The sequence below is a fragment of the Rhinoraja longicauda genome, chromosome 10 (assembly GCF_053455715.1).
Source record: "Rhinoraja longicauda isolate Sanriku21f chromosome 10, sRhiLon1.1, whole genome shotgun sequence".
Lineage (NCBI taxonomy): Eukaryota > Metazoa > Chordata > Chondrichthyes > Rajiformes > Arhynchobatidae > Rhinoraja > Rhinoraja longicauda.
The window spans coordinates 60,053,608-60,071,179 of record NC_135962.1 but is presented as its reverse complement, the minus strand read 5'-3'; the positions used below and the strand labels follow the sequence as shown (position 1 = coordinate 60,071,179).

The following is a 17,572-nucleotide window of genomic DNA, read 5'->3' as shown; positions in this document are numbered from 1 at the left end:
TCACAGAGTGATACAGTGTGGAAACAGGCCCTTCGGCCCAACTCGCGCACACTGGCCAACGTGTCCCAGCTGCACTAGTCCCACCTGCCTGCGCTTGGTCCATATCCCTCCAAACCTGTCCTATCCATGTACCTGTCTAAATGTTTCTTAAGCGTTGCGCTAGTCCTTGCCATCTCCTCCATCTTCTCAGGAAGCAGACCAGGTATTGTGCCCAGTGATTGCTAAGAACATTTTTGGCTTCAAGGAGGTTTTGAGCATATTCATGAATTTGTTGAGTGTGGACAGGGGATGTTGGAAGCACTGATGGTGGCAGCAACCTGTGCTGTTTCCCCACTGGTAAATGGGCAGGCTCGAGTTTAGTTTAGTTTATTTTAGAGATATATCGCGGAAACAGGCCCTTCGGCCCACCGAGGCCGCACCGACCAGCGATCCCCGCACATTAACACTATCCCACACACACTTGGGTACAATTTACATTTATTCCAAGCCAATTAACCTACAAACCTGTACGTCTTTGGAGTGTGAGTAGAAACTGAAGCTCTTGGAGAAAACCCACGCAGGTCACGGGGAGAACGTACGAACTCCCCAACAGACAGCGCCCGTAGTCGGGATGGAACCTGGGCCTCTGGCGCTGTGAGGCAGCAACTCTACCGCTGCACCACCGTGCCGCCCGTGAGTTCTCAACCTGCACAGCCTTCTCTGATTATCCTTTGACCCAGGTTTCCTGCTTATTGTGATCATATCTGTAATGGATTTAGACCCCAGAAGTCCTTTGTATTGACTGGGTTTGTATTCACTCGAGTTTAGAAGGATGAGAGGAGATCTTATAGAAACGTATAACATTTTTAAAGGACTGGACAAGCTAGATGCAGGAAAAATGTTCCCAATGTTGGGGGAGTCCAGAACCAGGGGCCACACAGTCTAAGAATAAAGGGGAGGCCATTTAAAACTGAGGTGAGAAGAAACTTTTTCACCCAGGGAATTGTGAATTTGTGGAATTCTCTGCCACAGAGGGCAGTGGAGGCCGATTCACTGGATGAATTTAAAAAAGAGTTAGACAGAGCTCCAGGGGCTAGTGGAATCTAGGGATATGGGGAGAAGGCAGGCACGGGTTACTGATTGTGGATGATCAGCAATGATCACAATGAATGGCGGTGCTGGCTCGAAGGGCCAAATGGCCTCCCCCTGCACCTATTGTCTATGTTTCCTTTGTGGAGAAGGCCCTCGTGGTCAGGGCTGTTTATTTTGGCGCTCCTGCTCCTGAGATGAAGTTGGTTCAGGTGGGGGCAAGTGTGAGTTGTGCTCTAATTCTGCCTGGCTTTCCTCTTTGGTTCTAGCCGAGCATGCGTGCGTATCCAACCCTTGTGCAAACGGGGGCACCTGCCATGAGATCCCGACCGGCTTTGAGTGCCAGTGCCCTCCGGGGTGGAATGGGACCACCTGTGCTATCGGTACGTTCAGTGATGTCAGTAATGACTGTAGTCTCCCTCTCTTGTTCTCCCATCTCTTCTCTATTTTTCTCTCTCCCTCTCTCCCCTTCTTTCCCTTCTCTTGCCCCATTTTCTCTCTCTCTCTCTCTCTTTAGTTTATTGCCACGTGTTCCGAGATACAGCGAAAAGCTTTTGATGCTCTCTCATCCCTGATACTGTTTATCGTGGTCTTGTTCCCTCCCCTTTTGCCCCCTCATTCTGTCCCCCTCATTCTGCGTGTGTCCCTCTGTGTGTGTGTGTGTGTGTGTGTGTGTGCGCGCGTATGTGTCCCTCTGTGTATGTGTGTCCCTCTGTGTGTGTGTGTGTGTGTCCCCCTCTGTGTGTGTGTGTGTGTGTGTGCCTCTGTGTGTGTGTCCCTCTGTATGTGTGTCCCTCTGTATGTGTGTCCCTCTGTATGTGTGTGTGTGTGTGTCCCTCTGTGCGTGTGTGTCCCCCTCTGTATGTGTGTCCCTCTGTGTGTGTGTGTTCCCCTCTGTGTGTGTGTGTCCCTCTGTATGTGTGTCCCTGTGTGTGTGTGTGTGTCCCTCTGTGTGTGTGTGTCCCCCTCTGTGTGTGTGTGTCCGCCTCTCTGTGTGTGTCCCTCCCTGTCTCCACCCACCCCACCGCCTATTTCGCTCGCTGACAGACTGCCTCTCCCAACAGATATCAACGACTGTGCATCTAATCCGTGCGCCCACAGTGGAACCTGCATTGATCGTATCAATGGGTTTGAGTGCATCTGCCCAGGGCAGTGGTTCGGGAAGACCTGTCAGCTGGGTAAGGGGCTTTGAGCAGCCTTCTGCTTGCATAGGACTTGGCGGATACATGGCAGATGCAGTTTAATGTAGATAAGTGTGAGGTTATTCACTTTGGAAGTAAGAATAGAAAGGCAGATTATTATCTGAATGGTGTCAAGTTAGGAGGAGGGGGAGTTCAACGAGATCTGGGTGTCCTAGTGCATCAGTCAATGAAAGGAAGCATGCAGGTTCAGCAGGCAGTGAAGAAAGCCAATGGAATGTTGGCCTTCGTAACAAGAGGAGTTGAGTATAGGAGCAAAGAGGTCCTTCTACAGTTGTACCGGGCCCTGGTGAGACCGCACCTGGAGTACTGTGTGCAGTTTTGTTCTCCAAATTTGAGGAAGGATATTCTTGCTATGGAGGGCGTGCAGCGTAGGTTCACTAGATTAATTCCCGGAATGGCGGGACTGTCGTATGTTGAAAGGCTGGAGCGATTGGGCTTGTATACACTGGAATTTAGAAGGATGAGGGGGGATCTTATTGAAACATATAAGATAATTAGGGGATTGGACACATTAGAGGCAGATAACATGTTCCCAATGTTGGGGGAGTCCAGAACAAGGGGCCACAGTTTGAGAATAAGGGGTAGGCCATTTAGAACGGAGATGAGGAAGAACTTTTTCAGTCAGAGGGTGGTGAAGGTGTGGAATTCTCTGCCTCAGAAGGCAGTGGGGGCCAGTTCGTTGGATGCTTTCAAGAGAGAGCTGGATAGAGCTCTTGAGGATAGCGGAGTGAGGGGGTATGGGGAGAAGGCAGGAACGGGGTACTGATTGATAGTGATCAGCCATGATCGCATTGAATGGCGGTGCTGGCTCGAAGGGCTGAATGGCCTACTCCTGCACCTATTGTCTATTGTCTATTGTCTATTGACTTGAGACTGAGTGAACAGATTGTAGACCTCTTGCCTGCAAGACGTGGCCGCAGATAATGATCGTAACAGGGCAGTGAAATGGAGTGGGTCAGCTGCCATCTTGAATGATGCAAAATGTTGGAGTAACTCAAGAGGGTCAGGCAGCATCTTTGGAGAGAAGGAATGGGTGACGTTTCGGGTCGAGACCCTTCTTCAGTGAGCCTCAGTCTGAAAAAGGGTCTCGACCAAGGTGTCACCCATTCCTCCTCTCCAGAGATGCTGCCTGTCCCGCTGAGTTACTCCAGCATTTTGTGCCTATCTTCGGTGTAAACCCACATCAGCAGTTCCTTCCCTCACACATCTTGAACGACGGGCCTTTCTGCAGAGACCGAGCTCCGTCTGATGTGCAGCATAGCTTGCTTGTTCCAGCTTGTTCCAGCCACCAGGAGCATGGGTGGGTGAGGACATGCCTGGAGATGCCAGCCTCCTCCTCACGTCCCACTTCCCCACGTTTGGCCCATATTCCTCTATGGCACGGTGGCGCAGCGGTAGAGTTGCTGCCTTACAGCAAATGCAGCGCCGGAGACCCGGGTTCCATCCCGACTACGGGTGCTGTCTGTACGGAGTTTGTACGTTCTCCCCGTGACCTGTGTGGGTTTTCTCTGATATCTTCGGTTTCCTCACACACTCCAAAGACGTGCAGGTAGGCAGGTAAATTGGCTTGGTATATGTAAAAATTGTCCCTAGTGGGTATAGGACGGTGTTAATGTGCGGGGATCGCTGGTCGGCGCGGACCCGGTGGGCTGAAAGGGCCTGTTTCCACGCTGTATCTCTAAACTAAACTCTAAACCTTTCCTACCCTTGTACCTTTCCAAGTGTCTCTTAGTTTTAGGGATACAGTGTGGAAACAGGCCCTTCGACCCACCAGGTCTGCGTCGACCAGCGATCACCTGTACACTAGGGATCATCCTACACACTAGGGACAATGTGCTGATTAACCTACAAACCCGCACGTCTTTGGAATGTGGGAGGAAACCGGAGCACCCGGAGAAAACCCATGCGGTCACAGGGAGAACGTACAAACTCCGTACAGACAGCACCCGCAGTCAGGATCGAACCTGGTCTCTCGCTCTGTGAGGCAGCAACTCTACCAGCTGTGCCACCCTTCAACCTTGCCACCCTTCTTCAGATTCCAGACGCTGTTACAGTATAATTCTATTGTATAGTATATACATACTATCGCATAGTATGGTAAATGCTGTAATTGCAGTCTGAAGAAGAGTCTCGACCTGTTCCGTCATCTATCCATGTCCTCCAGAGATGCTACTTGACCTGCTGAGTTACTCCAGCACTTTGTGCCTTTTTTCACATTCTTGAGATTGCATTAATGTTTTATGTATAACTGGACAAATGGGTGCTTTTGCAGTGGTCATGCGTTGGGTCTTCCTACAACTAATCTGCTTGCATGCTTTTTGTGGTAGTGGTTGCTGACGTTTTTCTCTCTTTTCTTGCATTCCTCCTCTCCTCTCCTTTCACAGATGCTAATGAATGTGAGGTGGAGACTTGCGTTAACTCTTACTCTTGTAGAAATTTGATTGGTGGATATTACTGTGACTGCCTCCCTGGATGGTCTGGACAGAACTGTGATCTACGTCAGTATTCTGCTTAATATTTTTGTACGCTCGTACAGTCTGTGTGTGTCTCTGTCTGTGTGTGTGTCTGTTTGTGTGTCTGTCCATGTGTGTCTGTGTGTGTGTCTGTTTGTGTGTGTGTGTCTGTCTGTCTGTCTGTCTGTGTGTGTCTGTCTGTGTGTCCACATGTGTGTCTGTCTGTGTGTGCGTCTGTTTGTGTCTGTCTGTGTGTGTCTGTCTGTGTGTGTATCATTCCATGTGTGTGTGTGTCTGTCTGTCCGTGTGTGTGTCTGTCCGTGTGTCTGTCTGTCCGTGTGTGTGTCTGTCCGAGTGTGTGTCTGTCCGTGTGTGCGTGTGTCTGTGTGTGTGTCTGTCCGTATGTCTGTGTCTGTCCGTGTGTGTGTCTTTCCGTGTGTGTGTCTGTCCGTGTGTGTGTTTGTCCATGTGTGTGTCTGTCCGTGTGTCTGTGTCTGTCCGTGTGTGTGTCTCCGTGTGTGTGTCTGTCTGTGTGTGTGTCTGTCCGTGTGTCTGTGTCTGTCCGTGTGTGTGTCTCCGTGTGTGTGTCTGTCTGTGTGTGTGTCTGTCCGTGTGTGTGTCTGTGTCTGTGTCTGTCCGTGTGTGTGTGTGTCCGTGTGTGTGTTTGTGTGTGTGTCTGTGTGTGTGTGTGTGTCCGTGTGTCTGTCTATGTGTGTGTGTCTGTCCGTGTATTTGCTGCCCCCTGTGACATTAAAACTGGTTGGTGTGTCAAAGACCAATGAAGGCGAGTCGCTATGAATTCACCCCAATGGGTCGCTGGTACTTTGTTGTCATGCACCTATGTGCAGAGAAATTCCTTTTTTGTACCACAGTTCAGTAAACATCTTACTACACATTAACACAATCAGACCTAATTATTGGACCAGAGTTGCAGGGCTCAGCGTGGCCTCCAGCAGGGCCCGGTCTAATGGAGCCCCAGGCTGCTGCAGGGCCCGGTCTAATGGAGCCCCAGGCTGCTGCAGGGCCTCCAGTGGCACCCGGTCTGATGGGACCCCAGGCTGCTGCAGGGCCTCCAGCAGGGCCCAGTCTAATGGAGCCCCAGGCTGCTGGAGGGCCTCCAGCAGGGCCCAGTCTAATGGAGCCCCAGGCTGCTGCAGGGCCTCCAGCAGGGCCCAGTCTAATGGGGCTCCAGGCTGCTGCAGGGCCTCCAGCAGGGCCCGGTCTGATGGGACCCCAGGCTGCTGCAGGGCCTCCAGCAGGGCCCAGTCTAATGGAGCCCCAGGCTGCTGCAGGGCCTCCAGCAGGGCCCGGTCTGATGGAGCCCCAGGCTGCTGCAGGGCCTCCAGTGGCACCCGGTCTAATGGGGCCCCAGGCTGCTGCAGGGTCTCCAGCAGGGCCCGGTCTAATGGAGCCCCAGGCTGCTGCAGGGCCTCCAGCAGGGCCCAGTCTAATGGGGCCCCAGGCTGCTGCAGGGCCTCCAGCAGGGCCCAGTCTAATGGAGCCTCAGGCTGCTGTAGGGCCTCCAGCAGGGCCCAGTCTAATGGAGCCCCAGGCTGCTGCAGGGCCTCCAGTGGCACCCGGTCTGATGGGGCCCCAGGCTGCTGCAGGGCCTCCAGCAGGGCCCGGTCTAATGGAGCCCCAGGCTGCTGCAGGGCCTCCAGCAGGGCCCGGTCTAATGGAGCCCCAGGCTGCTGCAGGGCCTCCAGCAGGGCCCAGTCTAATGGAGCCCCAGGCTGCTGCAGGGTCTCCAGCAGGGCCCAGTCTAATGGAGCCCCAGGCTGCTGCAGGGCCCGGTCTAATGGAGCCCCAGGCTGCTGCAGGGCCTCCAGCTGCTGCCTGGACGCGCTGCCTTAGATGGAGGTGAAGGCAGATTGCATAATGGCATTTAAGAGTCTTTTAGATAGATAGACACATAGATATGCAGAGAATGGAGGTAAAGAAGATTAGTTTAACTTGGCACCATGTTCGGCACAGACATTGTGGGCAGAATGGCCTGTCACAGTGCTGTACTGATTTGTGTACCTGGGTGCTTGGAGGAGAGGGATAAAGACTGCTCCTGATTTGGGAATGTTGAGTACATCAGTGGGGTGGTAAGCCAGCATACTCCCGCTCTGAGGGCTTTGAAGACGTCCCAGATACGCGCATGTGTTTTGTGTGCCGGTCCTCGCTGTTCAATATGTGGCAGCAGAAGGGGATGCATCATGTAACAGTGGTTAATCCAACCACCTCTCTACCTGCCGAGGTGTGTTGTGCTTTAAATGGGACTCTGACTGTGAACTCGTTGACTTTTACAGACACTGAGAGCTGCCGCGGACAATGCCAGAATGGAGCCGCGTGCAAGGTATGCTTGATTTAGTTCGGTTTAGAGATACAACTCGGATATACTGGCACTTCAGCCCCCCAAGTCCAGGCCGACCCATTCACATTAGTTCTCTGCTATCCCACTCCCTACACACGAGGGTCAATTGGTGGTGGGTGTCAGGAATCACTACTGGGGGTGGTGCTGGAGGCAGATACAATAGTGGCAATAGTGACAGGCACGTGGCTATGCAGAGAATGGAGGGATATAGACCACCTGCTGGCAATTAGTTTAACTTGTTCTGCACAGACATTATGGGCCGAAGGGCCTGTTCCTGTGCTGTACAGTTCCATGATCTAATTGACACATGCACCAAATATGAACTGGAACAAAGAGATTTTTATTTGCGAAGGTAGACACAAAAATGCTGGAGTAACTCAGCGGGTCAGGCAGCGTCTCTGGAGAGAAGGAATGGGTGATGTTTCGGGTCGAGACCCTTCGTCAGACTGAGGAAGGGTCTCGATCCAAAACGTCACCTATTCCTTTTCTCCAGACCCGCTGTGTTACTCCAGCTTTTTGCGTCTATCTCCCTGTTTAGGCGTAGGTCCCCCCACTCATCCCAAAGACGTGCGGGTCTGTAGGTTAATTGGCCCTCCGTATATTGTCCCTAGTCTGTAGGGAGTGGTTGAAAAAGTGGGATAATGTAGAACTAGAGAAAATGGTGATCGATGGTCAGTGTGGGCCGAAGGGCCTGTTTCCCTACTGTAGAAAATTTACATGCTGTATATATTCCCATGCTGTATATATTCCCACGCCATATATATTCCCACACTGTATATATTCCCACACTGTATAAATTTCCACGCTGTATATATTCCCACGCTGTATATATTTCCATGCCATATATATTCCCATGCTGTATATATTTGCACGCTTTATATATTCCCACGCCGTATATATTTCCATGCTGTGTGCACCGATGAGCCAAAACATTATGACCACTGACAGGCGAAGTGGATAACTTTGATTATCTTGTTACAATGGCACCTGTCAAGGGGTGGGATATATTAGGCAGCAAGAGAACAGTCAGTTCTTGAGGTTGATGTGTGGGATGCAGGAGAAATGGGCAGGAGTAAAGACCTGAGCGACTTTGACAAGGGCCAAATTGTTATGGCCAGACGACTGGGTCAGAGCATCTCTGAAATGGCAAGGCTTGTGGAGTGCTCTGCTAAAGGATCTGCTGCTCATGTTTTGGTGCCAGATACCACAGGACACCTTCAGGGGTCTTGTAGAGTCCAAGCCTCGGCGGGTGGGCGCTGTTCTGGCGGCACACGGAGGACCACCAGCATATTAGGCAGGTGGTCATAATGTTTCGGCTCATCGGTGTACATTTCCACGCTGCATATGTTTCTCTGAGACTGGAAGGAGTCAAGGTGTTGAGGCTGTATTGTGCGGTTGGTGACACCTCTTCCCCGTTACTGTTCCAGCTGGACGGTGTGCACGGTTACACGTGCGCCTGCCCGCGTGGGGCTGTCGGCAGGAACTGCGAGGTTGACATCAACGAGTGTGCCAGCCAGCCCTGTTTGAACAAGGGGCGGTGTCAGGACCTGCTGGGCGGCTTCCACTGTCAGTGCGAGCATGGTCACACCGGGACCTTCTGTGAGGTGAGAGGTCTCTCGTGGCGATGTATGGCGGAGGGCTGTGCAGTGGGGGGGGGGCATGTGTTGACTGTCATATGTTGAAAGGATGGAGCGACTAGGCTTGTATTTAGAATTTAGAAGGATGAGAGGGGATCTCATCGAAACATAAAAGATTATTAAGGGATTGGACACGCTAGAGGCAGGAAACATGTTCCCAATGTTGGGGGAGTCCAGAACAAGGGGCCACAGTTTAAGAATAAGGGGTAGGCCATTTAGATCGGAGATAAGGAAAAAAAATTTCACCTAGAGAGTTGTAAATCTGTGGAATTCTCTGCCTCAGAAGGCAGTGGAGGCCGATTCTCTGAATGCTTTCAGGGGAGAGTTAGATAGAGCTCTTAAAGATAGCGGAGTCAGGGGGTATGGGGAGAAGGCAGGAACGGCAGGCCTCTGATTGTGAATGATCAGCCATGATCACAGTGAATGGCGGTGCTGGCTCGAAGGGCCGAATGGCCTCCTCCTGCACCTAATGTCTATTGTGGATTGGGAATATTTTCAAACATCAGCCATGCTATTGACTACCTTTTAAGTTTTCCATTTTGATTGTGTTAACTAATCTCAATGTGGAGTAAATAATACTGTAGTCTGTCTGTGGAAGGAGCTGCCCAAGCAAGCTTTAGAAGCAGATGCAACTATTATACCTTCGAAAAGACATTGGCAAGTAAGAAGGTAGACACACAATGCTGGAGTAACTCAGCGGGTCAGGCAACATCTCGGGAGATAAGGAATGGGTGACATCTCGGGTTGAGACCCTTCTTCAGACTGATGTCAGGGGTGGGGGTGGGACAAGGATAGGATGTAGTCGGAGACAGGAAGACTAGTGGGAGAACTGGGAAGGGGGGAGGATAGAGAGGGAAAGCAGAGACTATGAACTAAGAGAAGTCAATGTTCATACCGCTGGGGTGTAAACTAGCCAAGCGAAATATGAGGTGCTGCTCCTCCAATTTCCCCTGGGCCTCACTCTGACAATGGAGGAGGCCCAGGACAGAAAGGTCAGATTGGGAGTGGGAGTGGGAGTTGAAGTGCTGAGCCACCGGGAGATCAGGTAGGTTAAGACGGACTGAGCGAGCCTGCGTTTGGTCTCGCCAATGTAAAGAAGTTGACATCTGGAACAGCGGATACAATAGATGTAGAATATCAGTTTTTTCATTTCAGGACATAAGATAATAAAACACATGTGCCTTGACGCACTGGTGCAGCGGGTAGAGCTGCTGCCTCACAGCGCCCAAGAACCGGGTTCAATCCTGACCTCGTGTGCGTTTGCAGGTTAATCGGCCCTCAATAAATTGCCCCTGGTGTGTAGGGAGTGGATGAGTAAGTGGCATAACATAGAACTAGTGTGGACGGGATGATCGATGGTCGGCGTACACTCGGTGGACCAAAGGGCAGTATCTCCAAACTAAAACATTTGGGCAGATATATGGATAAGGAAGGATTTAGAGGGCTGTCAGCCAAATGCAGGCAAATGGGACCAGCCCAATATCCCAAATTGGTTGGCATGGTCAACATAGAAAAATAGAAAATAGGTGCAGGAGTAGGCCATTCGGCCCTTCGAGCCTGCACCGCCATTCAATATGATCATGGCTGATCATCCAACTCAGTATCCCGTACCTGCCTTCTCTCCATACCCCCTGATCCCCTTAGCCACAAGGGCCACATCTAACTCCCTCTTAAATATAGCCAATGAACTGGCCTCAACTACCCTCTGTGGCGGAGAATTCCACAGATTCACCATTCTCTGTGTGAAAAAAACGTTCTCATCTCGGTCCAAAAAGACTTCCCCCTTATCCTTAAACTGTGACCCCTTGTTCTGGACTTCCCCAACATCGGGAACAATCTTCCTGCATCTAGCCTGTCCAACCCCTTAAGAATTTTGTAAGTTTCTATAAGATCCCCCCTCAATCTTCTAAATTCCAGCGAGTACAAGCCGAGTCTATCCCAATGTCAAGGTGGGCCAAAGGGCCTGTTTCCGTGCTGCATGGCTCTAAGAGAGAGTCGTAGAGTGATACAGTGCGGAAACAGGCCCTTTGGCCCAACTTGCCCTCACCGGCCAACAATGTCCCAGCTACACTAGTCCCACCTGCCTGCGCTTGGTCCACAACCCTCCAAACCTGTCCTATCCATGTATCCATCTAACTGGTTCTTAAACATTGGGATAGTCCCTCCTCTGGCAGCTTGTTCCATACACCCACCACCCTCTGTGTGAAAAAGTTACCCCTCAGATTCTTATTAAATCTTTTCCCCTTCACCTTGAAGCTACTGCATGTCCTCTGGTCGTCTGGATGACAGCTGTAATTACCAAGAGGCTCAATGCAGTGGCCTCAGGTTTAATGTCAGAGCTCCTGCCCTGGGTTCTGTACCACCCTCTCACAACTCCCGAGCGTGGAGTTGCAGACACACTGATAATCCAGCCTCAAGGTTGAATAGCAGAGTTAGGCTGTCGCTGTGAGCGAGGGTGACGGTTTCAGTAGAACGGAGGCAACTGGCAACGTAAGGAATGTTAAATGTTTTCTTCACTGGCAAGGACCCCAGATTCTGCCATGGGAATGGGTGATGGCCAGTTGTTGAGGTGAGACTGAAACCTCTGGGTTTAGCACAGGATTGGCCAGTGAGCATGATGTGTACTGGGCGACTTAATTAATCATACAGTGCCGGTCAGATGTGTGAATATTTGTCTATTCACAGCTGTCGCTGTTTGTTTAATGCATTGTTCCATCTGACTACGACCGCTATCTTAGCTACATTATCCAAAGCATTTTTTCGGGATGCATCAGAGCTAGGGTTGCCAACTATCTCACTCCCAAATAAGGGACAAGGTGACGTCACCGCCCTGCGCCCCACGTGACCTCACCCATGCCAGCGGCCACGTGCTCCCGCTCCACCAATGGTGGCCGCCCGGGCCGGGAGGCGGGTTGCTACACAACCTCCGTTAGGCGGCGCCCGGGCCTCCCGACCTACACTGTCCGGGCCTACACTGTCCGGACCTACACTGTCCGAGCCTACACTGTCCGGACCTACACTGTCCGGGCCTACACTGTCCGGACCTACACTGTCCGTGCCTACACTGTCCGGGCCTACACTGTCCGGGTCTTCATTGTCCGGGCCTACAGAGTCCGAGCCTACAGCGCCCCCCAGGCCTAATACGGGACAAGGGCGGTCCCGTACGGGACAAACCAATTTAGTCCAAGATACGGGATGTCCCGGCTAATACGGGACAGTTGGCAACCCTAATCATAGCTCGGTTTGGGAACAATTCCATCCAAGACCGCAAGAAATTGCAGAGAGTTGTGGACGTAGCCCAGACCATCACACAAACCAATCTCCCCTTCCATTGACTTCACATACACCTAACGCTGCCTCGGCAAGGCCACCAGTATAATCAAGGACAAGTCGCACTCTGGTCACTCCCTCTTCTCCCCTCTCCCATCGGTAAGCTTACCTATCCAGCTACATGTCTTTGAACTGCTCTTCAGTACCTGCCGCAACTACCTCCTCTCGCAACTCGTCCCATGTACCAACCATCCTCTGGGTGGAAAACATCGTCCCTTATGTTCCTATTACATCTCCCCCCCCCCCCCCCCCTCACCTTAAGCCTATGTTGCTTCTTGATTCCCCGACTCTGAGGAAAAGACTGTCACCCTCAGAGAGGGGTGGGTTCCTGGGACATGCTGCTGGAGGTGGTGGTGGAGTTAGATACGAAAGTGGCATTTCAAAGGCTTTTGGACAGGCACGTGGATATGCAGGAAATGGGGGGGGGGGGGGGATAAGGATCATGTGGCACGGTGGCGCAGCGGTAGAGTTGCTGCCTTGCAGCGAATGCAGCGCCGGAGACCCAAGTTCCATCCTGACTACGGGCGCTGTCTGCACTGAGTTTGTATGTTCTCCCTGTGATCTGCGTGGGGTTCCTCCGAGATCTTCAGTTTCCTCCCACACTCCAAAGACGTACAGGTTTGAAGGTAAATTGGCTTGGTAAATGAAAAAATTGTCCCGAGTGGGTGTAGGATAGTGTTAATGTGTGGGGATCGCTGGTCGGCACGGACCCGGTGGGCAGAAGGGCCTGTTTCCGCGCTGTATCTCTAAACTAAACTTTTAAAAACTAAACTGAATGTGCAGGCAGATGAGAGTTGGTCATGGTCTCGTGTTGGTTCCCGTGCTGTGCTGTACTGGGTTCTGTGCTGTGCACACAGACAGGTGCAGGAACACAACACTCCTCTGTGCATTACTAGTCTTTTATTCCTCGTGCTTTGAGCCCACAAAAGCATGTGGATGTGTGTCCTCTTGTGGTCTGACCCCACCAATGTGGGTTGAGTTGTGCAGTCACCAGGAAGTGTTTTACCGTAGCATCATGTTCAACACAGACAACAGACAATAGGTGCAGGAGGAGGCCATTCGGCCCTTCACGCCAGCACCACCATTCAATGTGATCATGGCTGATCATCCACAATCAGCACCCCGTTCCTGCCTTCTCCCCATACCCCCTGACTCCGCTATCTTTAAGATTTTTAGATTTAGATTTAGATTTAGATTTAGAGATACAGAAAGCATCTGGAGAATTGTCCTCCACTGCCTTCTGAGGCAGAGAATTCCACTGATTCACAACTCTCTGGGTGAAAAAGTTTTTCCTCATCTCCGTTCTAAATGGCCTACCCCTTATTCGTAAACTGTGGCTCCTGGTTCTGGACTCCCCCAACATTGGGAACATGTTTCCTGCCTCCAGCGTGTCCAATCCCTTAATAATCTTATATGTTTCAATAAGATCCCCTCTCATCCTTCTACATTCCAGTGTGTACAAACATTGTGGGCCGTCGGGCCAGCTCGTGTGCCGTGTAGTTCTATGATGTACTGTGGTTTTTATTCTGCTTCATGGGGTTTTGCTCCTCTATTACAGAAGAAGATCAACTACTGTAATCCCAGCCCCTGTCAGAACGATGCCAAGTGCTACGAGCTGGGTAACGATTACTACTGCGCCTGCCCGGAGGACTACGAGGGGAAGAACTGCTCACTGCTCAAGGATCACTGCCGATCTGTGCCCTGTCGAGGTACATTTAACTGGTGCCGCTCACCTTCTCTCACCTTTACCCGTCAGTAATCGCCCATCACAACAGTGGCACTGCTGGTCGAGCCACTGCCTCACAGCGCCAGGAACAGCGCCAGGGTTTGACCCTGACTAAGGGGGCTGTCTGTGGAGTGTTATGCGTTCTCCCTGTGACCAAGTGGGTTTCCTCCGGGTGCTCCGGTTTCCACCTACATCCCAAAGACTTGCGGGTTTGTGGATTAATTGGCCTATATAGATTGCCGCCAGGGTGCACTGCAAGTGGATGAGAAAGTGGGTTAACATTTGCACTCGTGTGAACGGGCGACCGATGGTCGGCGTGGGCTCGGTGGGCCGAAGGGCCTGTTTCTATGCTGGTATCTTTCAATCAACCAATTTCTTTCCTGTTACTGTGGTTACAAGGAACTGCAGATACTAGTTTATAAATTTAAAAAAGATACAAAGTGCTGGAGTAACTCAGGCAGCATCTCCGGGGAACACGGATTGGTGACGTTTCAGGTCGGTTCCCTGTATTAAAATGTTTTTATTCATTCACCAGCCTTGTTATCCAGAGGCCCCCCCCTCCACCTTGGCTATCCTCAGTCACAAGGAGAATGTGCACATTCCAAATAGACACCTGGGGCTCTGGCGCTGTTAGGCAGCAGCTCTACCCGCTGCCCCACTGCGCAGTCCAAGAAATAAATGACAAATGTCTTGCATAAATTGTTTGCATTGTTGGCACAGCGGTAGAGTTGCTGCCTTACAGCGAATGCAGCGCCAGAGACCCAGGTTCCATCCCGAGTACGGGTGCTGTCTGTACAGAGTTTGTACGTTCTCCCCGTGACCTGCGTGGATTTTCTCCGAGATCTTCGGTTTCCTCTCACACTCCAAAGACGCACAGTTTATAGGTTGATTGGCTTGGTAAATGTAAAAATTGTCCCTATTGTGTGTAGGATAGGGTTAATGTGCGGGGATTGCTGGTCGGCGCGGACCCAGTGTGCCGAAAGGGCCTATTTCCGCGCTGTATCTCCAAACTAAACTAACTTAAAGTAAAGAGTCTCTACTGTGAAAAACGTTACTAAGATCCAGGCTCTGAAGGAGGAGTCTGAAGAGGGTGGTGACCCAAAACATGCCTAACCATTCGCTCCACTATGTTGTCTGACCCGCTGAGTTACTCAAACATTTTGTGTTCTTCTCAAGGTTCCAACATCTGCTGTGAGTAGATAAGGTTTACCAGAATGATTCCTGGATTACAGGGAATTAGCTACAAGGTTGTATTGTACAGACATGGATATGTTTTTTTCTCTGGAACGCCAGAGGTTGAAGTGAGGAATAGAAAATAGGGGAGCCAGTCAGAACTTTTCTCCCAGGGATGGAAATGTCAAATACTAGAGGGTGCAGCTTTAAGGTGAGAGGGACAAAGTTAAATGGGTGTGTGCTGGGCTGCACGGTGGCGCAGCGGTAGAGTTGCTGCCTTACAGCGAATGCAGCGCCGGAGACCCGGGTTTGATCCCGACTACAGGTGCTGCCTGTACGGAGTTTGTATGTTCTCTCCGTGACCTGCGTGGGTTTTCTCCGAGATCACCTTGAACCTATGTTCTCTGGTCCTTAATTCCCCAACTCTGGGTAGGAGACTCTGTGCATCTACCCAATCTATTCCTCTCATGAATTTTGTACACCTCTATAAGATCTCCCCTCATCCTCCTGCGCTCCATGGAATAGAGACCCAGCCTACTCAACCTCTCCCTGTAGCTCACACCCTCTAGTCCTGGCAACATCCTCGTAAAACCAAGGTACAGTTAAATTATTGTCATACATAAGTACAATCCCAGATTAAGTAATGAGTGTATATTGCAAGAGCCGCCAGGTTTTGACGCCATTTTCACGGTCCCAGCTGTAGTCGACCATAAAGGCTCTTTGCAGCCGTCACCTCTGTCCGGATCGTTCCGCGAACAGTCGTCCCTCTCCTTCCCCCCCCCCTCCCCCTCCCCCTGGTCACCTTCAGCCTTCGTGCCCTGGGGAGGGGCTCCTCCCACTCCCACGGCCACGGAATAAATGAGTCCATTTTAGGCTGGACGGACGTAACTAGTAAAGTAGCCCAGGGACCCGTCCGCTCTTGGTCTGCAATTGTTCACCGTTTACATTCATGACTTGGAGGAAGGAACAGCATGTGAGCTTTCCAAATTCGCCAATTATACAAAAATAGGTGGAAGGGGATGTTGTGATAAGGATGCGGTGATTCCGATGTGGGATATAAATAGATAGAGAGAGTGAGCACAAGACCGCATCTAAATGGAGTCTAATGTGGGGAAGAATGAGGTCATGCATTTGGTAAGGACAATCAAAAGGCAGATTATTATCTAAGCGGTAGTCGGCAAGTCAGTGAACTTCAGAGGGATGGTGGAGTTTAGGCGCATGAACCACAACGCTAGCAGGCACATCCCGCAAACTGTTCACAATAAAAGTTAGGCACAAAATGCAGGAGTAACTCAGCGGGTCAGGCAGCATCTCGGGAGAGAAGGAATGGGTGACGTTTCGGGTCGAGATTCGATGTTGGGGGAGTCCACGACCAGGGGCCACAGTTTAAGAATAAGGAGTAGGTCATTTAGAACGGAGATGGGGAAAAACTTTTTTAGTCAGAGAGTTGTGAATCAGTGGAATTCTCTGCCTCAAACGGCAGTGGAGGACAATTCTCCGGATGCTTTCAAGAGAGAGTTAGATAGAGCTCTTAAAGATAGCGGAGTCAAGGGATATGGGGTGAAGGCCGGAACGGGGTACTGATTGTGGATGATCAGCCATGATCACATTGAATGGTGGTGCTGGCGTGAAGGGCCGAATGGCCTCCTCCTGCACCTATTGTCTGTTGTCTGTGTTGAACATGATGCTACGGTAAAACACTTCCTTGTGAGTTCACAACTCAACCCACATTGGTGGGGTCAGACCACAAGAGGACACACACCCACATGCTTTTGTGGGCTCAAAGCACAAGGAATAAAAGACTAGTAATGCACAGAGGAGTGTTGTGTTCCTGCACCTGTCTGTGTGCACAGCACAGAACCCAGAACAGCACAGCACGGGAACCAACACGTGACCATGACCAACTCTCATCTGCCTGCACATTCAGTTTAGTCTTTTTAAAAGTTTAGTTTAGAGATACAGCGCGGAAACAGGCCCTTCGGCCCACCGGGTCCGTGCCGACGAGCGATCCCCACACATTAACACTATCCTACACCCACTCGGGACAATTTTTACATTTGCCAAGCCAATTAACTTACAAACCTGCACGTCTTTGGAGTGTGGGAGGAAACTGAAGATCTCGGAGAAAACCCACGCAGGTCACGGGGAGAACGTACAAACTCCGTACAGACAGCGCCCGTAGTCGGGATTGAACCCGGGTCTCCGGCGCTGCATTCGCTGTGAGACAGCAACTCTACCGCTGCACCACCTTGACCGCCCAGCTCTCCTCTGCCATTCCAATTGACGTGATTATATTGATGTGTGGTATTACCTGCTCTGATTGATCCCTGTGCCCTCGTTCCCACAGTGATTGACAGCTGCACGGTGGCGATCTCCAGCAACAGCAGTCAGGACGGCTTCCGCTACATCTCGTCCAACGTCTGTGGTCCCCACGGCACCTGCGTCAGCCAGCCGGCGGGGAACTTCACCTGCGCCTGTAACCGCGGCTTCACCGGTACCTACTGCCACGAAAGTAAGTCACAAAGCAACCTCAAACCTCTGCATGCTCTGAGATGTTCCTGCAATCTGCCCATGGTTTGTGGGTCAGGGATCGGTGCAATTTGAAAACGGACCTGTGTCCATGC

General features: G+C 51.3%; 1 protein-coding gene across 1 annotated transcript in view; it reads left to right on the top strand.

Moving 5' to 3' along the window:
- The window catches only part of jag2b (jagged canonical Notch ligand 2b), a 228,052-nt gene that overhangs the window by 174,657 nt on the left and 35,823 nt on the right, over positions 1-17,572 (top strand). The window contains exons 8-14 of the mRNA XM_078406964.1: positions 1,338-1,451; positions 2,133-2,246; positions 4,655-4,768; positions 7,018-7,064; positions 8,510-8,686; positions 13,608-13,758; positions 17,296-17,460. Of these exons, the coding sequence (XP_078263090.1) occupies positions 1,338-1,451; positions 2,133-2,246; positions 4,655-4,768; positions 7,018-7,064; positions 8,510-8,686; positions 13,608-13,758; positions 17,296-17,460 (882 nt within the window). The remainder of the gene's footprint in view (positions 1-1,337; positions 1,452-2,132; positions 2,247-4,654; positions 4,769-7,017; positions 7,065-8,509; positions 8,687-13,607; positions 13,759-17,295; positions 17,461-17,572) is intronic.